Raw genomic sequence first — 23810 nt, forward strand, 5'->3', positions numbered from 1 at the left:
TATAACTGCAAAAAGAAAACCAGAATAGCATAAGGAATAGTTTATATAGATGAATAATTTCTTGGTCATTGATGCCTTGCAGCAAGACAAGAGATTATATATTAAGATTTATTTAATATTATAAAACTTCAGTTAGGCTTAACAAAATCATACAATATGATAAAGGGTCGCAAGGCTCATTTTTACTTCAGATCAGATACATTAATAAATGAAAACTGCTTAAACCATGCTCACAAAAGTTTTCAAAGATTAGGTATCAAGTCTGGCAATTACATTCTTTGCTCTGTGTGAAGTACAAACATCTATTTATAGCTTTGTGCAGCGTACAAAAGGACCGCACTCTTTGTATGAACGACTAGGAACTGATCTTTCAAAATCTGGCCTCTCTGTTCCCCTAAGTGCCTAGGGCCAAGCATACCAAAAGCAAGTGCTGTGTGCTGAGACAGCCCAGTGGGGAAGCAGCAGAGCCCTTGGGAACTCGGCCGAAAGTGTGGTAGTTTGGCAAACCAGCTCAGAACCTCTGCAAGGAAAAAAGCCGGTCATAAATAATGCCGTGCTCTGAGCAATAGACCCCAGGCTGGTTCTCTAGTACTGCAACAATGATGAAGATGTGATTTCAGATGGGAAAAACATATCCAGAGGCACATCGAGATTTTTATGAGCTGGAAGCTTTTACAACTTGCAGAGGCTTTTTTAAAAGTGCAAAAACATAATTAGGTACAGGATCTTGGAAGGGGTCCATGCAAGCAAGAGGCCCTGAAACTTAAGCTTCATCAGCTTTATGGTAAATCCTGCTCTCTGAAGGTGTGTCATCCTTTTGGGGGCCTAGTGTAACCCTGACCAAAATAGGAAGGGGTGGCGGGAAGGTGTGAGTGGATGTGGGTGAGTGACAGTGAGGAGCGTCGCTGTGTAACAGGTGCTGTGAATTCCATTTGGCAAATTGAAAATCAATGCGCCATTTAATGCAAATCATTTCAGTTTCATATTTCCTCAAGTTGTCAGTTCATATTTGGTGAACTACTAGTAAACTTCTCTGTTGTCTGTACAAGTCAGCATTTATCAAAGCAGACATCTATAATTGGCAATCTTAGAAACTTCTGTTTAGAGTGAATTAGTTAAAAGAAAACAGAATCTTTTTAATGTTCTCAATAAAAAAAAAAAAAACCTTAAAAGCATACTATTGAGCCCAAGGAATAAGGGGGGTCTATATAAAAGACTATGCTAAGAAAATTAAGCTTATGTCAGGATGAAGTTCCTCTACTGGGAGAAACAGTGAAATCATCAAAGTACTTAATTTAAATACTTAAATTAGCAAGGAGTCACTAATGTGGAAAACAAAGTAGTTTGAAAAGGTGTTAGTGAAAGAAATTTCTTGTGGAAAAGAGAAAAGAAAGGCAAGTGTCTATGCCATTTAGTGTGGCTGTCATTAAGAAAGACTACTAACGGGCTTGAGGAGACTCCATGGAGAATACATAACATCTCTTTATTTTTAGTAGAAAATATGATTTCAATGATGTTAATTGCCCCTTTTAAAGAAAGCCTAGTGTTGTTTTATTTATTTTCTTTGAAATTGAAGACTTGGCTTTATTACTATGTACGAATGACAACAATAATGGCTTTATAATGGAAATCACACTATTTACATGAGGCGGAAATTTATTCTGTGTTTACAATCGTCTAAAGTACTTGCTTTAATGTTACCTCACTGACCTACTGATTTTAACAATTTGGGATGTGCTACTAAAACAAACTGTCATCAGTGTAAAACAAGGAACATAACTGAAATAATGTATGGGCCTATTTCCAACAACAGGAATGTATTATTTTTTTAATTAGAAAAAGGGTAAATTGTGAAAAAAAAAGGTATCATGAGGCCTTATTTTTAAAACATGGACCTTTATTCTAAAATTAACAGACTGAGACAAAGAAGTTTCAGTGATCTGATCTACTGGGTAAGGAAACACCAATTGCATTCCTGAGCTTTCTTAACAAAGGATCATACATGTATGTATGACCATCTATCAACGTACACAGCTAATAAATTGAAAGTCACATAGGATAACAATGAGGCATATACTTTACAGAACTGCCAAATCAGCATCAAGATACCGTGGGCAAAACAGGTAACAACAAAGTTTATGGACTAGGTTTGCAAATTATTCAATGAGACATGCCATACTACCCCCAGCTAGCTTGATTTCCTAAGATTTAGTCATCAGTTCTATATTTGGTTCCACACTGCAGAATTTCCTTTTGACCTCATTATTTTCCCAACACATTCCCAAGGGAATTCTTGAAAACCACTCTAAGTCCTATGGATCCTGTCACCAATGTCAGTTGCAAACGCTTGTTGCAGCACGTTGGATTTTGCACATCTCAGAACTTCATTATATTTCAGGTTCTTCCTGAATTTAGGCCTTCCTTCCTAAATTCATAATCTCTAGCATCACTTTCCTTCAATGAACAGTTCAGGGCCAACAACTTCCAAATCTGCATTTCCATCTCTCCTGAACTCCAGACCTTTAATTCCAGTGGCCTAGGGTCCCCAAAGCATCTCAAACTCAATTCATTCCAAGATGAATCAAGTATCCTTCTTCTCAAGCTTTCTCTTCCTTCTGAGTACTAGTTCACCATCCACATGGTACAGTTTATCTCAGTACCTTGTTTTCCCTCATATGCTATACTACAGAGGCCCACAATTCTTAACTCTTTTATCTCCTAAATTCCTCTCAAGTTTGTTCTTTCAGTCCTTCCCAGGACAATGCTTTTATCAATGTCTCCACATCTTCTAAGGAGACCATTCTGACAGCTTCTTAGCTGGGGGTCTCTGTTGCGTCCCCCACTGCAGCCAGAGGTATCTTCCCCTGCTCCAACCCAGAGATACCTTTTTAAAAGATATGCATGAGAAAATAGATATGCACAGATGCATTTGTGTCTGTGTATGCCCACAAAATACCTGTATGGGTGTGTGTATATCTTCATGTCTGATAATATCATTTAATGGCTAAAATTCCTTTAACTGGCTTAAGATAAACCTCACCACCCGTCCTCAGTCCTCAGCCTATCTTCCAGCTGATGCTCTCCATGCTTCGAGGAGCCCTGAGCGCTGTGTTCCTTTCCTGCCTCGGTCTTTGTTACTACTTGTAACATGCCTGTCTCCTTCATTAGAGGTTATTAAGTACACTGACTCAACTCTATCTTATTTATCTTATCTTTATATTCTGGTATAGGTCAGGTACTTAATTACTGTTTGTTAAATAAAAGAATTGTTGATGTGACTTGGAACGCCTTCCTTTTGCTGCTACTCTTGTCTGAAGGTTTGGATTTCTCTTTAGAGAAGCCCTAGGTGTTGAAAGCCCCGAGGAGAGTGCATTTCAGAGGAAAGAGAATTTGCACAATAGCAGTGCTTCTGCAGTACACTGGTCCTTTAAGGTGATCTGTGGAGGAAAAGAAATGTTCTGTGACAGTCTTGTAAACTAGGTCAGAGCTTCAGAGTTATATCTGCATCCTGCTTCAAGATTCCTACTGTGTGACCTTAACCAAACTACTTAGCCTCTCTGTGCCATAATTCCCAGTCGATAAAACATAAAGGACTAATCTGTGCATCAATTTGATGAGGATTTATTGATGCTGTTAGGACAAACGCAATGTTCTTTATTGAACAGCTACTGTGCTAAGTGTTGGAAGTCAAGTGGTTTGTCAAAGCGCCGGCAGCGTCCAACCTTGCAGGGGCACCCTCCAGCGGAGATCATTTACATAAAACACTTAGCACCAGGCCTGGCACAAAGCACGTGCTCAGTGAGTGTTAACCATTATCCTCCCCTTCCTCCTCCTCCTTCTCAACGTCATCATGAGTTTCCGTCAAGTCACAGAAGCACATGGCTACCCTCTTGTATATTCAAAGCTCGAAAATATCACATAATAAAGAAATATGTTTAACCTTTTTTTTCTTTTGCATGGGCAAGCACCGGGAATCAAACCCGGGTCTCTGGCATAGCAGGCGAGAACTCTGCCTGCTGAGAGCCACCGTTGCACCGTCCAGTTTAGCTTTTTTAATACCAGAATTTCCCAAACTTATTTGGCTATGGAACCCTTTTGTTTATTCTGACATAGCTGAAGGTCACACCTTTAGAAGGGCTGCTCTTGAGTGTGCGACTCTAAGTTCTACCTCCCCCGAACTGCCACTGAAAACTTCCTATTACAAATGGGCCTCTCAGAATCTTCTACTCCCCTCCTGCCTCTTTTCTCATTCATTTTCTTCACAGCACTGATCAACGTGCAATATACTATATAATTTACATATTTGTTCATCATTTACTCCCCTACTAGCATGTGAGCCACATGAATGCATTAAATAAGAATACAGGATTGAGCCTTACTTATCATGGTAAGGGCTCAGTACATTAGTTGAATGAATAAATATAAATCTTACTGGACTGGCTAAGCGGATATGCTATAGTTAAGGGTAAACAAGTGCTAAGCTGTAACCCCACTATGCCCTTCATTACCTCGTTGAAGAACTGGGGAAGGTGGAAGGAAAGAAATGGACTTCACAGCCAGGATGACGCAGGGCTGTAGGGGCAATGATAAGGAGCTTTGGTTGGTGACTCGCAGGCAAAGCTGCCGATGAGTATCATTCCCATGGACAAATACACTTCCCTAGATTTGTTTATTTTTCAATGGTAAGGAAAAAGGGAGGAAGGGAGGAAAAGTATGAGAGTGAGACCAAAGCCCTACCATTTCCCAGAATCAACCCCCTTTATCCAGAACTTGGTAGACCTATGTCAATTCCAGGGCCACGGAGGAGTTTAATCTACTTTATAGAACTGGCTTTCAAACTTTTTTGACCACAAACCACAGTCAGAAATGCAATTTACATGTGAGTCACTCAATCTTCAGAGAAAAGTTATATGAAGCACTAAATTAATATATAGCACACTTTGATCTATTCCCCCCCATCCCATCTCACCCCTCTTAAAATGTGCTGGCAATGGGACTCACCAGTGTGCTGTGACTCAAAGTTTGTAAATCACTGCTCTAGAAGGTAATTTATGTAGCTGGAAGGATATCTCAGGTGGAAAGGCAGGCAGGAAACAAAACCACTTCCTTCTGACATGGATCTACCCTGACCCTTTCTAATATATGAAGGATTCAAGCCAAATTTGGAAGCAACTGTGCAGGTGAGGTATTGGATCTGCAGGCAGGGAGGTGAGTCAATACTGGCCTACGGTTTATTTTCCAGGGGCAAATTCTTCGTGCAAGCAAATTCTCACTGGAGTCTCAAGGTCTGCTGAGAAAGCTAAACAGTCATACTTTGTCAAAAGATTACTTAGGGCTTTCCCCAGTGCTACAGGACAATCCAGTGTCAGGCCTTCTTTGAGTGTGGTTTATTGGGACTGAAAAAAAATTGATGCAAGCCTAGAATTATGGTCTTGCCTTGCAAAAGCTATATATAATTTTCAATTTGTAGGCTATAATTTTGAATCTAAGGAGAATAACTAAGTTAGATGAGACATACCCACATGGACCTGCCACTAACTGCTATTAGAATAATTCCACTTGAACCATGTACTTCAAAGTTGCCAGATAATATCATACTCAGGGGCCTGAAAGTAGGCCTGTGACTTTTAAGGAAAAGGTCAAATGATCTGTTTTCATCTTGTACTGAGAAATATTTTAGAACTATGGGAAAGGGGATTATTTTTGGGTTCACAGCCTATATAGTAATTTTCTACACATTTCATAAATGTTCCAAAAAAGGATATTATGACAAAAGCTTTTAGAAGATCAGAGTTCTAAAATAAGCATGAAGTCAGCCAACTAACAATTGAAGACTAAGCCTAACCTAGTTTTTATTTTTTTGACTACATTACCAGTTACTCACCAGTTAAAGAGCTCAAAACACTCATCTCCAGGCATGCTCAGGCACCTAATAACAATTTTCAACACACTTAGCTTTTATAATGCAATGAAAATATACAATGTACCCTTTAACCTGCTTACATGTATGTTTTGAATCTTACTAGATGGTCTTATAATTTTTGTAAATTAGTTTACTGTTTTACTATGCATTTGGCTGCAAATAACCTACTGACAATATGACAGTCATATAATCATTACTATTTAATTGGTTCAAACACAACACTCTAGTCTTTTGAGTCTATATCTCCAATGTCTCCAAAAAAATGAACACTAAAGATAACTCACTGTGCACAAGGAAACGTTTTTAAGAGGGTGTTAGATAATGTCAGTTTCCAGAGCTGTTTTCTGGTAGACCCTGTGTGCCTCCATCCAGGTCTTGATGTCTCCATGCCAGCTTGCCCCAATGCATACTTTGTGTCCTTAGGTGGGTTTCCTACCCATCACAATAAAAAACTGTAACACAAATTTAACATTTTATTTAACTTTTTTTTCTCAATCTCTTTTGCCATGTCACTCTTCTTAAAGGTCTACTTGAGCTAAACTCTTTGGTTCTACTCGGTCAGTGTGACTAACTGCAACTCTTCTTGCAACAGCTATCAGATTATCAAGGCATCATTTGCTCTAAGAAATATTGTACTTCCCCAAAGTTTTAAGGATGTTACGTATAATCTGCTGTTAAGTAAATTCATCTGTAAATAACAGAAAGCTGATACCAAACACATGGATAGCCATTTTTGAGCACAAAGCAGTCTGATATCTGTGTTATATAAAGGGTTATCATCATCCATTTAAACAATGGCACAGGACCCACAGGTGTAGCAGGAACTTTTAAGCATATGAGACTGAACTAATATCTCTCATTCTTACAAACAACCTTGGATCAAACTATTACTGAGAAAAGAAAGGGACATAATTATGTTAAGGAAGAAAGGCAATCCCTGGATTGAATGCCATGTGTATGATCTTAGGGAGAAGATATGTGTCTATAAAAAATAATAAACTATACTGACAGCATTTGTATATTAGTCATTAAAGTATTTTCAGCCAATGATAGACCACTAACATTTTCGTTCTCTATTTGTTAATGTCATACATATAGACCTTAAAATTCATGAGATTTAACTTTCATTTTTTCTCTTTTTTCTTCTCTTGCATGTGGAATCCAAATTGTTAATGGTTGGACTGGTTCACAGGTGTCAGTTATTATTAGCAAATGTGAGGTAGATGCTACAGCTTATTTTTACCCTAAGCTCAAAACTATAAGTTTCCACTTTTTTTTTTTTTTAATTTACCAGGTGCAGTTTATCCAGTTACAAGGATTGTGAAACATACTTGCAAAAAACAATTTTTTTCATGGTGACAAAGCAGCTTTAATATAGCTATAGATGAAGTATTTATTTGCAGATACTCTGGTATTAGGGGAAAAAAGAGCTGGGGGAGGGGAACCATCATACTTCATGGTGATTGTATAATTATATAAGGATCAAATATTGCTCATTTCAATTACTTGTTAATTTACAGCCATATCGATTTATACCGCTTTTATAAAACTTTACAATAGGGGTTTTAAATAGCTATTCAGCACTTTAGTCCTTCCTGTGACCCAATTTCTACTTCTTCCTTGGAATTGATACATCCTAATTATAAATCATATTATTTCCTTTCTTGAAAGTTATTTATTCCAAATTTTATAATTTGCTTCTGTCAAAACTAATTAAAAGAAAATTATCTGTTTTGAGTATGGGCCCACAGTCAGTTAAATAAAGAAAAACAACATCCATGCATTGAAGTTAAAAAACATGACTGGGGAAGGAAGATACAGAATTTATTCATAAAAGAGATAGAATAGCAGAAGTGTGTATTCTGGAGCCTCAGGAATGGAGGACCATTCTAAATTTGTGACCTTGAGCAAGTTACTTAATTGTACGGAGACTCAATTTCATCATCTACACTAATTATATACAATATTAGTACCTCCCAAATGAAGTTTTGTGCATTCAATGAGGATTCTGTTTCTTGAAGATGATTGCATAATGATAAAGCTTTCACAATGTGACTATGTGATCGTGAAAACCTTTTATCTACCTTATGGACAGATGAGTAAAACATATGGATTAAAAATAAATAAATAATAGGGGGAACAAATGTTAAAATAAATTTAGTAGATTGAAATGCTAGTGATCAATGAAAGGGAAGGGTAAAGGGTATGGTATGTATGAATTTTTTTTCTTTTTTCTTTTGATTTCTTTTTCTGAATTGATGCAAATATTCTAAGAAATGATCATGATGATGAATATACAACTATGGGATGATATGAGTTATTGATTATATATCAAGAATGAATGATCATATGGTAAGAATGTTCATGTTTATATATTGTTATGTTTAAAGAATATATAAATTAATTAATTAAAAAAGATTACAAGACAAAGAAGGAAAGAGAAATTATGGCTCATCCAAAGGAACAAGATAAAAATCTAGAAACCATCATGGAAGAAGACCAATTTTGGACTTAGTGGACAAAGAATTTAAAATAATGATCCTTCCTCAATATGCTCAGGGAGGGAAAGGAAAACACAGAAAAAGAACTAAAGGATTTGTGGAAAACAATGAATGAACAAAATGGGAGTCTCTTTGAGATTCTCATTAGAAACGACACAGAAATACTGGAGTTACAGAACACAATAACTGAAATGAAATACTCTCTAAATGGTTTCAACAGCTGACTGGAGGTAGCAGGAGGAAGAATCTGTGATCTCAAAGACAAGACAATTCAAATAATTCAGGCTGAGGAGCAGAAGAAAAAAGAATATAAAAAGGGAATCGAACGTAAACGACCTTGAGACCATCAAACGTGAGGTTCAACATCATTAACTTTAGGGAAATACAAATCAAAACCAAAATTAGACACTATTTCATTTCCATTAGAATGGCTGCTATTAAGGAAATGGGAAATAACAAGTACAGGAGAGGATGTAGAGAAATAGGAACCGTCAGTCATTGGTGGGAATGTAAAATAGTGCAACTGCTGTGGATGACAGAAAGCTTGGTGGTTCTTCAGAAAGATAAGTATAGAATTACCATATGACCTGGCAATTTTCTAGGTACATACCCCCAAGAATTACCATATGACCTGGCAATTTTCTAGGTACATACCCCCAAGAATTACCATACGACCTGGCAATTTTCTAGGCACATACCCCCAAAATTTAAAGCAAGGACTCAAATAGATATTTGCACACTGATGTTCACATCAGCACTATTAACAATTGCCAAAAGTTGGAAGCAACCTAAGTGCCATCAAGTGATAAATGGATAAACAATGTGGTATATATATTTACAACGGAACATATTCAGCTGTAATAATAAGGACTGAAGTTCTGATTCATGCAACAACAGGGATGAACCTTGAAGACATCACTTTGAATGAAATAAGCCAGACACAAAGGGATAAATATTGTATGACCTCAATGATACAAAATTAGAATAAGAAAACTCTTAGAGTCAGAAACTAGAATACGTGTTACTGGGGCCCATAGTGGGGAATAGGCAGGTCATGCTGAAATTGTACAGAGTTTCCATGTGGGCTCGTGGAGAGTAATGGATGGTGGTGATGACAGCACAACACAGCGTATATAACTAGCTGCACTGAATTACATATTTGTATGTAAAGGGGGATATTTTAAGTTGTATATGTGTTACAAGGATAAAAATTAAAACAGCGAAAACAACATAGGTCTGTACAACACAAACAATGAACCCTATTGTAAATGATTATTACTATGGTTAATAGAATTATAAAAATGTTCTTTCATCAGTTGTAACAAATGTACTACAATAATGCAAGCTGTTAATAGTAACAGTAGGGTCATTTATGGGGACTCTGTATTTTATGCATGATTAGTCTATAAACCTACAATTACTCTAATAAAAAAGAAGCATCAATTAAAGATACTCCAAAGGATTTCTGAGGAGTAGAGATGAACCAGTTCAGGTGACTTAGAATAAATTTGTATCTATTACAGAGTAGCACTAATTGGTAAAAAGAAGAGAGCTGTGCAGCATAGGCAGGACTGGGGATTGGTACAGTTTGTTAAGGAAGAAGCCAAAATGGCAAGGAAATTAAGGGAGCTAGGGGAAATATTCCTAAAATATCCAATTACAGGATCCCAGTGGGATTCTGCAAGGACAGTGAAGGGTCACAAGGAGGTTAAATAACAAGGAGGAGAAAGGAACTGGGAGAGGTTGTGTTCAGACTGAGTTGTGCAGAGGAAAATGCTGACATAGGATGAGGGTATATTATGAAAAATGGTAACCACTGTAATATGAATAAGCAAAAGACATTGATTTAAAAAAAAGAAAAAAAATTTAGGCAGGGAAATAGTGGGCTTGAAGTGCTGGAAGGAACAAAAATACTTTTGATGTCCTATTAGTTGGATGGAGTGGCCTCTTGGAACTGGTTACAAGGAAAGTAATATTTTATGAGGCGGGCCATGTTAGTTATGGTCAGGCAATGAAGGAGTAATTGTGGGAAAGGATCCGGCCAAGGATGTCGCTGGTCCAGTGAAATTCAGACATCACCTTTGACATGGTGTAAATTTCTTCTGCTAGAAATTTTTTGTATATAGAAAACTAGATATTGTAAAGCCATTTTCCTTTAGTCAGCATTCTAAGTTTTATAACATATAAACTATTAATTATGGCAATATGACCAAACACATTGTTGCAACTATAATTTTTCAAAGAAATTTATGACTCAAGTATTAATCTCCCATATTACTTGGCCCCACTTCCTATTTCCCCAGACACAGCCACTTTATTTTTCTTTATTTCTGGGTCTTCCTTTTAATATTGCACCAGTTGAATAATATTACAATGCTATCACACCGACTATTGTTTTGTGACTAAATATAATTTTTAAAGTACCGTAAGGCACTGAATCATAAATTGGAAACTAATTTCAATAATGAGAATGGCCAATAAATAATGCATGTAAGAAGTTGCAAATCAAAAATGGAATTTATACCTCAAAACTTGGAATTCGGCTGAACGGAGAGCCATGGTGCATGACAGGTTCACAACGTTGAGGCCAATTGATCTGACTCAGTGACCCAGGTCAAAAGGTTGTTCAGTGTCATAAATATTTCAAGATAAAACAGCTCTTAAAATCAGATTTTTCCACCCTATCGCCAAATTTTATATGCTATTCTTTGGCAATGTTTTGAATACAAATTCTAGAGAGACATATTTTAAAAAATTGGACTTTATTTTCATCAGCCAAGAGTTGAGTGAAAACTTCAGTCATGCATAAAATAAAAAAAGAGAATGAGCATTTAGCTCAAGGCAATAAAACTGAGCAACTGTTTTAGGTAGGTTTCAAAGCAGTAGAAAGCAATTCCTTACTGATAATTTTTTCCAGGACAAATAATGTAGGATCTGGCAGGAGAAAAGTCCTTTAAAGAAGCAGGGTATGCCAAGAACACTAAAATTTAAGCTTTCTATTAATTTGGAGAAAAACTGCAAGGAACCATATGGGTAACTCATTGAGCTTAGGTACGAAAATCATAAACAACTGGGAATATTTCACTGCCTTTCTGGTCAGTGATGCTGAGGGATGGCAATAGCATGCAGATGTCAACAAGAGATACCAACCACAAGAAGGTCAAAGAGAGTACAACGTAGTTGGGCAAAAATTCAACTGGGATCCTCTCAGACATTGGTTTTAAATGCACACCACACTAACCAGACTTTCACTAATAACCTGCTGAGCCATATTCCTGAAGGGTAGCACATTCATTTCAACTTCATTCTCCTTCCCCTAATTCTGTAAGAGAAGAATTCAATCAGTGAGAACGCACTCAGTTGTGTTGTTTAATTCCAGACTTAGAAATCATGTCAAATTCAGGCAATAGCACATACTTCATTATGTCTGGGACATATAGAAGGTTTATATGGGGGAAGTGGTGGGAGGTGGGCAGTGGGGACGGGTCAGCAGGGTATACATTGCATACAGTGTATAAGAAGGACTTTGTATACATTGTTTTGGAATTTGCCATGGGATGATTTTGATAGTGTGATCAATTTTGCCTTTCATTATGCTTCAATGTGGAATGGGGACAGACAAGAGCCAAAGAATCTCAGTCTCAAGACTGTGGCAGTAGTCTAAGAGTTGAAATGATGGGGGATAAAAACCTGGGTAGTGATCATGAAAAAAGAAAGAGGAGGGCATATGGAGAGATATTTATGAAGTATCCAGAATAAAGGAGTTAAGAATCTAACCATGTTTTGCACCAATCACATAAGAGTTAAAAAGAGTTATGTTAATAAAAATTCAACACGAATACTTAGCATATTTTCAAAGGAGGGTACTAAATACTTTATATGCATTGCCATTTAATCCTTCAAACAACCTATATATTTAAGTATTATTGTGAGGGAAATAAGGTATGATTCAGTACCATAGAGAGAATCTTCGTTTTTTCCAATCTTTCTTGGAAATCAGATGATGGAGGAATACTTTTCCAGCCCAGATCACTTCAAATTTCTTCTGGAAGTAAAGTCTAATAATTATTTTTATGGAATTAAAGTTTTCTAGTTTAATTCAATCTTTATGTGTTATGATCAATAAAAGTTTCGGTAACCTAAAATAACTAAAACTGGTGAAATGTTCGTGCAAATAGTACTGGTAGCTCTGGAGAGCTTGTGAGTGGGTCCAATTCCTTTTCCACAATTTAACAGCTTTGTGAATTTTGGACACAAAATTCTTTTCTTTGATTTTCTTATCTGACTACAGAAAAATAATACCTACTGCATAGTGTTCTTGTTAAAATTAACTGGGATAACACATACAAAACGCTGTGCCCAGGGCACAGCATGAGGTGAATAGTGATTGTAGCAGTGATGATGGTGATGATGGCTATGGTGACAATACCCAGGGCATGGGGCTGTGAGGGTGGCTCAGTGGTGGAACTCTCACCTGCCACATGGAGACCGGGTTCCATTCTTGGTCTATGCGCTTCCCAAACAAACAAACAAACAAACAAAAATTCAACAAATGGTGCTCCAGTAATGGGATACTCACATGGAAAAATAATGAAATGTGACCCCACCATACAGCGTGCAAAAATAATAATAATAATGATAAAGAAATAACCAGGGCCCAAGTAAATTCACACCTGCTGCATATATGCAGTTCCTGCCCTTTCTTTTTTCTTTCAACCCTGCAATATCCAGGTTCTCTGTCCTCTGCCCACCTAGAAAACAAATCTAAATCGAACGTAACAGCTTAGTACTGAAACAGCCTGACCAGGGAACTACCTGTGTTCTCATCAGTATCCAGCTGAGATGAGATAAAAGGCAGCTCACTAAGGTAAAGATCATCAGGAAATCTGAATTCTAGAAAGGCCGGCTCTGCCCCAAATCATCAGTTCCTTTTCTTCTCTGTTTGCATGTGTAAATCCAAGGTTTAAATAGAAATTTAAGCTTTCTCTCAACTCCACGATTTTATTTTTTACTCTTCTTGTGGATGTGCAAAGGCTAAGGAAACTGCGGATCTTATTGTTCTCAGAATTTTTAATGTAGCAGTAACAAATCTCCAAAGCTTTCAAAACCAATAATTAAGACAATGAATGAATACACACCGTCTCTCAAGCTCAAAGACTTCCAAGTTTTAATCTTTGAAAACTGAAGTCACAGACATAAGTCTAAGCATAGATCTAACATACAAAATGTCTCTTGAAATAATTAAATAATAATACCTGAATAAATGAATAATTTGCCCACCACTACAGGCAAACAAGGGAAGTTTGTTGGAATCTCTGCTCAAGTGGAAGAGATTGCTCATTGTATGGTGGGAAGCTCTGGGGTTTCCCTTAGGTCCCTAGGCATTGTTTTTTATTTTCTTTTCAGCAATGGAAATTTAGGAGTACACTGCAAACAAGAAGCTTACTGCCAAGGACATGTGAAACCTGTTATGCTGGTCATTTTGGATTCTATTCAAGTATGTTATGTTAAGAGGTAAGATCACTTTTACTTGGTTTAAGCTGAAACTTCAATTTTTGCTTTGGGGAAAGAATGATCTTCTATTTTTCCACTTTTATTTATATACCCTGTATGTTTCTGCAAACAGTAAAATTTAAAATGACAATGACATACTTACAATTATGATGTGAGAATAATGAGGACCCTCGAATCAGAGTGTTTCAATTATTGATTGCTATGTAATAGACCATCCCAAAATTTAGTGGCTTAAAATAAGACTTTATTATTTTTCACAATTCTGCAATCTGGGCTGGGGAGTATGTCTGCTCTGTGTGATGCCTACTGGGGCTGTGATGTAGATGAGGGCTTCTTTGCTCACATGTCTGGAAGTAGAGCTGGGATGCCCAAATCACCTGGAGCAGGGCAAGCAGCTGTCTCCCCGGGGCCTCTCCACATGGCCAGCTTGGGATTCCTCTTATCATGGTGGTCTCAGGGTAACTGGATTTCTTACATGGTAGCTGGCTTCCAGGAGACAGGAAGCTGAAATTGCTAGCCTCTTGAAGGCTAGACCCATTATAGGACAGCATCACTTCTGTGTCATATCTTAGTGGCCTAAGTAAGTTCAAAGCCAGCCCAGATTTAAAAGGAAGGGAAACAGAATCCACAGCTTGACAAAGGAAAGGGAGGGAAATATTTGATGGTGGCCTCCTTTGGGAGACTATAACACAGTGTATTCTATTTACCAGGAGCGCTTCCCTCTTCCTCTTTCTTTTTTTTAATTCAATGAATTTATTTAAACTTTATTTGAAATTTTAAATATCAGAGGATGTAATTTAGAATATAATATTTGTTATAACAAGTTTCCGTTGATTTTCATAAGAGCACTGGCATCTTAAATTATATTATGGCTTGCTGTTCACTTCACAGATGAAGAAATGGAGCCTCAGATGATATGGAAGTGTTTGCCCTCAAATACGCTGCAGAGTAGAGGCTGGAGACATTACAGAATCAGCAGATCCCAAGTATCTCAGATTCACATCACACACTGCTAGCTAGATCAAGCCTCCTTTTAATTTTTATCTAGCATATTGAAACTTACATGTGGGACTTTTATAAAAGAAGGATTTGCAAGCAACCTACTTCCTCTTTTTATTCAAATTAATTTTCTTTCCTTGATCCATGAATCATTCCTCACAGAAGGACTGCCTGATGAATCAGAAAGGAGCCAGTAAATTCTAATGAGCCTAAAGGGAGAGACAAGCTTATCATCGCCAGAGATCAAAACCAAACCCTAAAATTACAGGCTTTGTTAAAACGCTGCTTGAGACACAGAAATTCAGTTCAAGGAACATACCTTTACATGACTCATTCTCACTGCACATCCACCCCATTGAAGGGAGGGGGAGGCCAGTGAATCTCATTAGGAGCCACAGACCTTCAAAAACTATGGTTCCCAGCGGTCAGGCAGTAAAAGAGCCACAAAACCCAGTGTCAGAGCTGCCTCTGGCCACTCTCACAGAGGCAGGGACTCAATGGTGGCCACCTTCGGAAAAGTAAAGCATAGACTGTCTTTAATTTTCTCGGAGCTCTTTTCTCACCCCCCACCCCCTCTTCCTTTGGATTCCAGTGAGTTTATTCGAACTCTATTTGAAATTAAGGAATGTCAGGAACAAAGAAGTCACTCAAAATGTAGGGCGTAAAGGGACTGAAATCTTAATGTTAATTGTATCCAATAATCAAATTTGTTAATGTAAAGTTGATCCTGCTGTCAGGCACATGTAATCTGCACAAGGGAGAGATTAGTTTGAAGAACACTTCTGTAGAAATCATGGAAAATTCGGGGCCTAATGAAAATGACCACTGACAGTTCAAATATGCTAACTAACTGCATCCGCTCACTGAACTTAACATTTCAGGGTAAATAAATAATCCTAATTATTCTACTCATTTATAAAGATCAACAGCTTGGCTATATTAAAACTAGAAATTGATTGTTCTTCTCATAACACTTCTTACTTATTATAAAAAGTGATATATATATAAGCAAATAAAAAAAATCCTTGGCAACATCTGACCCAAAATACTCAAGATTGAGCATTATTCGTAAAAGTAGGAAACTGTATATTTTTGTAAGAAAAGAGGATTTTGTGCTTGTGATTTAATTGATCTACTTGAAAATATATTTCTCATGATACTATTTAATATATCTAAAAATGCTCATCCACTTCAAAAATGCAGTGCAAAATATAACTAAATTATAAACCAGCTGAGACACCTTAGGAGCAAGGGGCTGCTTTTGCAGGCTTGGAACTTCAGAGTGCTAAGCCAGATCTTGGGAGTAATTAGAAGCAACCTCCTTCTCAGGTATTGAGTGCATGAAATATGTTATTTTTTACAAAAAAGAAAAAAAAAGTTGATAGTGATGATAAAAGAATATCATGCCTTCTAGCCCACTATATTCTGGAGCAGCTAGAAGGCAAAATCTGAGATGATGGTATGGTAGCCCATGACAAACTCTGGGATCTTCTTGTAACTATTTGTTGAAGAGTGCTTTGAAAACTATTGCTTTTTTCTTTCTTTGCTTTGTATATATGTTATATTATACTTTATTATACATCAAAAAAGTCAAAAAAAAAAAAAAAGAGTGCCAGAAACTGTAAAAAGTATTACAGGAAAGGAGAAAGGGGCTGAATGTTGCCTTTTAAGCTGAGATTTTCAGAATACTTAGCTTCATCTGTTTGTCCCACAGAGTCTGGACACCTGAGTGGGGCTTATGCCACTTATAATAACAATATAGAATATTAGAAGCCAAGAAAAGGTGCTTAATGTCCACTTTTTTGTAATATATAGACATGGAAACTTTCAAAACATAATTTTATGCTTTGCTTTTTAGCAACTAGACCTCTCAGCATCGACCCTCTTTTTTGGAATGTAGTTATTTATTTTACATGTAGATATGTTACCTTTTTAACTGTGGAAAATTCTAAATCATTACCTCTTTGAATCTTACTTTTCTTCCATTCCTTCTATTTTCTTTTCTGGAAATTGATCTATTCTCATGTGACTTAGATTTGTCCAGATTTTCTCTTTTCTGTATGCTTCCTTGGTGAATTCCTTAACCCAACCTTCAGATTCTAATTCATTAATTTCTCCTCTCTGTTGCTCATCTAGAGTTGATTTCATATATTAAGATATTTTCAATTAGTTCATGGATTAGTGTCCTAGGGTTACCATAACAAATTGGGTGGCTTAAAACAAGAGAAATGTTTTTCCTCACAGTTCTGGAGGCCGAAGGTAAAATCCAGTTGTCGGCAGGACTGGTTCCTTCTGGAGGTTCTGAGGAAGAATCTGTTCTATGCTTCTTTTCTAACTTCCAGCAGCTACTGGCAATCCTTGGTGCTCCTTGATTTTCAGATGCATCACTCCAATCTTGCCGCTGTTTTCGTGTGGCCTTCTCCCTGGTGTGTCTGTGCATCTAAATAATTTCTGCCTCTCTTAAGGACGATGATCATTGGATTATGGCCACTATAATACAGTACGATCTCATCCTAACTTGACTGCATCCGCAAGACCCTAATTCCAAATAAGCCCACATTTCACAAGTACCAGGGATTAAGACTTGAATAAAAAATATATATATATATATTTTTTTGGGGGGGGAGGTATAATTCAACCCACAATGCTATATTTTTTATTTTTAGGATTTCTAAAATTATTTTCCTTTTATACTTGTCTGCTTTTATTTTATTTATATCCTTTAAAAAATATGTTTACATATTTTTAATGGATGTATCTTCCTTTATATCTGAGGTTGGGTAGCAAGCTTTTCCTGTAAAGAGCCAGATAGTAACTGTGTTAGGCTTTGGAAGTCATATGGTCACTGCTGCAACTATTCAATTCTGAAATGTAAAAGCAGCCATAGGCTGCTGTAAATGAATGAGTGTGGCTGGGTTCCAAACATATTTAGAAAATGGTCCACTGCAGACATTCTAGGAAACAGTTTAACATTTCCTCAAAATGTTTAACATAGTTACCATATAAGCCAGCTAGGTATATATCCATGAGAAATGAAAACACATGTTCATACAAAAACTTGTTACATGAATGCCCATAATAATATCCACAGTAGTCAAAAGATGAAAACAGCCCAACGCCCATCAACTGATGAATGGATAAACAAAATATAGAATTTCCATGCAATGGAATATTATATAGCAATAAAAAGGAACAAGTTACTTTTCTATGCTACAACATGGATGGATCTTGAAAATGTTATGCTAAGTGAAGGAAGCCAGACACAAAAGACCATTGTGGTTGTTTGGAGTTATGTTTCCCAGAAAAACACTCTCTCAATCCATTCCAGTGGGTATGAATCCATTGGAAATAGTTACCTATGGATGAGGTTACTTCAGTTAAGGTGTGGCCCAATTCAATCAGGATGGGCCAATTCCCTTATAGGGAAGGTCACAGAGAAAGAGGCCACTGGGAACAGCCTGAAGCTAAAGTCAATGGAACCCAGAAGAGAAAGAAGAAGACACTTTCATGTGCATTAGTATGTGACAGAAAAGCCAAGGAACTCCAAAGATTGCCAGCCAGCCAGAAGATACCTACTTCAGGACAAAGCAAGCTTTCTAGCCTCAGAAACCATGAGCCAATACATTCCTGTTGTTAAGCCAACTCAATTGTAATGGTATTCGTTTTAGCTGCCAATAAACTAAAACAATCATATATTGTATTATCTCATCTTATATGAAAAGTCCAGAATAGGCAATTCTATAGAGACAGAAAGCAGATTAATTGCTTCCAGGAGCTGAGGGGAAAAGATAATGTGGAGTGACTGCTAATGGGTATAACGTTTCTTTTTGGGATGATGAAATGTTCTAAAATGAGATTATGGTGATAGTTACACAGCTGTGTAAATATAGCAAAAATCACTGAACCGAACACATTAAAGAAGCGAGTTTTATGGTATATAAACTATATCTCAATAAAACTGTTGATAAATAAATAACTAAAAGTGGGGCAAAAAAAATATGGGGGTGCCTCATGGTACTGTAGTTTCCCTGCTTTATATCTTTGAGTATCTTAACATGTTTACTCAAAGTTATTTTCAGATCATTGCATTAAATTTTTTTTCCTGGATTTAATTCATCTTTTTGATTGCTCTTTTTGGGTCCTTCTTGATTTTCCTCCTGCATTTGGGCGTTTCATATTGCAGCTAATCTTGAGTAGAAGCGTGTTTCTTTGCTTGTTCTCTCTCTGGCTATCTCTTCCTATCTAATGGTTTTGTGGTTGCCTGAGCTCAGATCCTCCTGTGGCTTCCTGTCTCCCATGGTGACATCAGAGATATGGCAGATATGGTCTGTGAACTCTAGAGAGCTTGACCCAGATACTTGCAGAGATACTTTGTCTATTTTCTCATTGGCTCCCAGACTGATATAAGCCAAAGACCCAGGCTACTGTAGCAGCTTTTCTTTTCTTTCAGGTTCCTTTCATGAAGTAGCCATTGCTTTGGCCTACTCACCTTGGATAGGATCTGTTAGTCCTTGTTTCACCAACACAGTAGTTGAGATCCTTCACCATCCACCTGCTAATGGACCCAGCACACTTTGTGTTTCCACTCTATTCCTGATCCACTGAGATGTTCATCTTGTTTTTATCATTATCTTGTCATATCTTGTCTATAACTGCTATGTACATTGAGTGGGACAGTGGGCAAAACACGAACTTATGGTATCATCTTGACTGGATACCTTACCAGTGCAATGAAATTTTAGAAGAAAGATTCAGAGAGAACATCAGCAACCCCAGGGTAGAGGAGATAAGCATTTGTTCTAGAAGTTTTGAATTTGAAGTAAGCTGAGCACATTCAAGTGGAAGTGATTTACATAGTGACATAGTTTCAAATAAAATATGGAAGACAAAGTTAGAGGTTAAAGCTTGAGATGTAGATTTGGGAATCTTAGAAGTCAAAAAGAAGAACAGAGTCCTAATAATAATAACTTTCAAATGGATATATACAATCAGATCAAGTCTATAAATCACACAATTTTGACTTTTGATGATATAGTAGATTCTTCTTCTTAAAGCTATATTTAGCTTGGGTATCCATACCTACAATTAAAAGTTTTTATGATGCATTGCATGAATATTAACCCATTCATTTATTCAACAAATATTAATTATGCTCCTGTTATCCACTGAGCAGTTTACAAGGCCCTGGGGATATAGAGATGAATAAGAAATAGTACTTGCCTTCAAAGAATGCATAATTTATTAAGGGAATCAAACACACACATATCAAAACAAGTCACCATCCCATTATAAGGCAAATGTTAATAATGGTACAGGTACAAAGTGCTTTTAAGGCATGGATGAGGGAATGTGTGATTCTTTGTGTTGTAGTATATAAAGAGGGATTCCAAAAGTTTCAGAGGAAGGGCATATTGGGCGCTTCCAGAATTTCAGTAAAGGAATGAATGATACCTTTTTGTAAGTGGGATCTGGTGGACTTGTGTTTTCAAGCACACCATTTTTACTTAGGTTATGCTTTATTTCTAACAGCTTTGGGAGAGCTGATGGAGATTTTTATAGGTGGGTGATAAACTCCTTTCACCTCTTGCGTACCCAAATTTTCCCAAATCAGTTCTGAGCACAAGTTTTTTCTAATTAATGATAAGGAATATGTTACATTCAAAGAGGGTTTATTACATGAGCAAAGACTGACAGTATTGGGCAATTTTAGTAAAGAATGAATAAATAGAATCATGTGGTCAGAATGTAGGATAAACAATAACTAAGCTGGAGGTAGAAAGATGGTTTGGGGTGGACTGTGGTGACTACTGCATTGAAGGATAAAGAAACTAAACTTTTCTTTTGGGCATTGAGAAAGACCTTGAATGGTTTTAAGGCTGGAGAGCTAGGGGATCAAATTTATATTTTAAATATATATATATAGACACTTGAGATAATGAAATGGAGAAAAAAGGACTAGAGCTAGAGGTAACAATCCTGCAAGAGTCCAGATATGAGATAATGACAATTAGACTGAATTGTCATGGGAGTAGAGAATTAAAATACTGTAAATAATTTTTGTAAATCTAAATTACCTAACTTAGGCAAATATAAATTGGAAAAACAAAAAGAGAGTAATGCCTCAATTAATACTTCATTTCAAGAGCGCTTTCCCTAGTTGAAATACAAATGTGCTGGAACTTTTAGCATTATGTTCAATGCTTGAGGGCTATATTTTGCAGTTAATAGGATATTGTTTTACCTTCTGTATCAAGAGACAAAATTGGTTATTTGGGAATGCAAAGGATTACCCCACAATATTAGGGATCCTTATGCTATCACAACTGAAAATATGCAAACCCTGGCACTTTGACTTTGCATATAAAACAAAACAAATCTTGCCATTTAGGGAAAGAAGAGAGCAACCCTTCCCTCTAAAGGAGAATATGCACTGTAATAAAAGGAATCCTAAGTAGAATAAAAAGCATAGCTTCTGAATAAAAATCTATGTTCCATGTAAAAATAGGATTTCTATATTGAATATTGCTTTCTAATTGAAGAATTTAAAATTCATCTAACCTTATATAATATTTCTTCCTATACAATGACAGAATGCTAAATAAGGGAGAAAAAGAGAATAGTTGGCTAAAACAATAGCTGACAAACGACTCTACGAACTAATATTAAGTAAGTCTCTTGTCCTTATACCATGAGGAAAATTCTTTTCTCATCTTGCCTGATTCAGTTCAGGGTCTTAGAGGGCTTGTCTTACATTAGGGTGACTCTTTTCATTACAGCGTTAGTGATAGTATCTATTGGGCCTCTAATAATATATTAGCCTTATTCTAGGGAATTCATAAACGGTATTGGAATCTGAAAGGGACTTAACAATGGAAGAATTCCACTAAGACGATCATTCATGTAGCTTCAGATTTGTAAAAGGTTAGGAAAGAGAGATTCATCTCCACTGGCCCAGTAGGGATCTCTACCCCCAGCTCATATGATTCTCCTTGGAACCCCACTCAGGCATACATTTTAGAGTTTTTTCTATGCAGGTGTGTGGTTATTGTTCCACTTAAGAAAATTCCCAAGAGGCTCTAACCTAACAATAACAACAAAAAAAATGAATCAGATCATAAAAACCTGTGCTAAGTATGATTCAAAGGGAAAAAATGAGCTGCAGTGAAAGCCAATTTGAGCTGGAAAGATCTGTACTCTTAAGTAAGCAGACATGTGCAGCCACTTATGAAGCTGTCTGATTACATATGTTTTTAAACATCTGTCAGCAGAATCAGAATTCCACATGCAAAATATAGCACTCAGAAGCATTGTGGAGGTTTGTTTAACTCTAAAGAAGTTTCAGAATCTGAAAGAAATGAACAGATTTCACCAGGTGAACACAGGTTGGCATTGCTTGAGTTGAAGAAAGCTTGGGAAGTAGCTCCCAAAGGCTGTGACTCATTTACTTGGATATTAATATCTTAAAGACAAAGTTGGAACCAGCATTAAAGCTTAGGGAGACCTGAAGAAAGACAGATGTCAGAAAGTCCCCAAAAGCAAGAGAAGTTAGAAATCTACAGCTGAACTTGTAGCTTCAGAACTGAAAGCTGAGCCTAACCCCACTCCTTTATAAAAAATATTCAGTGACATTTCCCCACCATTAAAAGCTTCCCATCTCCAAAGTGCAAATGCAATTCCTTTCAAACCTGCAGCATTTGTTCTTCCTCTGAAGACATCATCATATGCTTTCCACTGTGGCTTCACCTGGTAGGCATGGATGAACACCACAAATACCACCACAAGGCACATTAAAGGGATGAGGGCAGCAGTGAACAAAGCTGCATAGATGTTTGGGATGAAACACCTGAAAGAGAGAAGAGAAAGGGTAACTCAGACACCTTCAATACCAATGTTTCTAAACTCAGAATGTATTTTACTACTTTATACTAGCTCTTTGTATCTAGATGTTGGCAAAAGCAAATTTTTGATCTGCCAAATTGAAGCTTTGTTTCAGTAGAGGCTACATGATGAAATCTAGCCTACTGCTTCACAAAGTAGGCTCCATGGAACATTAACTTTTTTGAGATGCTCACAAAAATGTTTAAAAGCTTTTGGCTAAAAAAAGTTAGGGAAATTCATGCTATATACACCTTGTGCAGATTTAGGGTACCTATTTATCATTAAAAAGTTTATGGAAAGTCATGAATTCTGGAATCAGACTGCCTGGTACTGAATCCCAGCATCACAACTAAACAAACTAATAACTTTAGGTACATTTCTTCGTTGCTCTGTACCTTTCATCATCTTTACAATCAGGGTTATAACAGTATCCACAAGAAAGGTAAGTTGTAAAGATTAACTGAAATAAACCATATAAAGTACTTAATTTTCAAAAACTTATCATTTCTAGATTTAAATGACAATTGGACCCTGTTCTATTTGCCACCCCCCCCCCACACACACACACAGCACACACACACAAAGCGTCATGCAATAGAACTAGTGTCCTAGTGTCCTCTGGAAAACACTTTAGGAATCACTGATCTACTCATATCCACATTATTTTTCCAGTCATTTCAGTTGGTGAATTCTGGAGTAACCTAAGCCTCCTTTCCATTTCCTTCCACATTTTAAGTCCCAAAGAAAAAGAATGCTTTGTGGCCATGGAAAGAGGGTGGAGTTTTACTGTGCTTGGTCAAAGGTTGATCTTGCTTGCCCAAGCCCCTCTTGACCCCTCTGGGTCCTCAGGGTAGGGAAAACAAGGCAGATCAACTCCTGCATAGGAAGGGGTCAGGCTTCCCCAGTTTTTTTCTCTCTCCATTTGGATTTTTTTCCCAAGGATGAGTCTCATGGAGGAAATAAATGAGGAGGGATCATGAAATTATTAGGAAGCT

At 37.0% G+C, this 23810-nt stretch overlaps 1 protein-coding gene across 1 annotated transcript in view; it reads right to left on the reverse strand.

Moving 5' to 3' along the window:
• ADGRV1 (adhesion G protein-coupled receptor V1) overlaps nt 1-23810 on the reverse strand; it is a 637421-nt gene that overhangs the window by 94224 nt on the left and 519387 nt on the right. The window contains exon 86 of the mRNA XM_077139161.1: nt 22623-22780. Within this exon, the coding sequence (XP_076995276.1) occupies nt 22623-22780 (158 nt within the window). The remainder of the gene's footprint in view (nt 1-22622; nt 22781-23810) is intronic.

The sequence above is a fragment of the Tamandua tetradactyla genome, chromosome 21 (assembly GCF_023851605.1).
Source record: "Tamandua tetradactyla isolate mTamTet1 chromosome 21, mTamTet1.pri, whole genome shotgun sequence".
Lineage (NCBI taxonomy): Eukaryota > Metazoa > Chordata > Mammalia > Pilosa > Myrmecophagidae > Tamandua > Tamandua tetradactyla.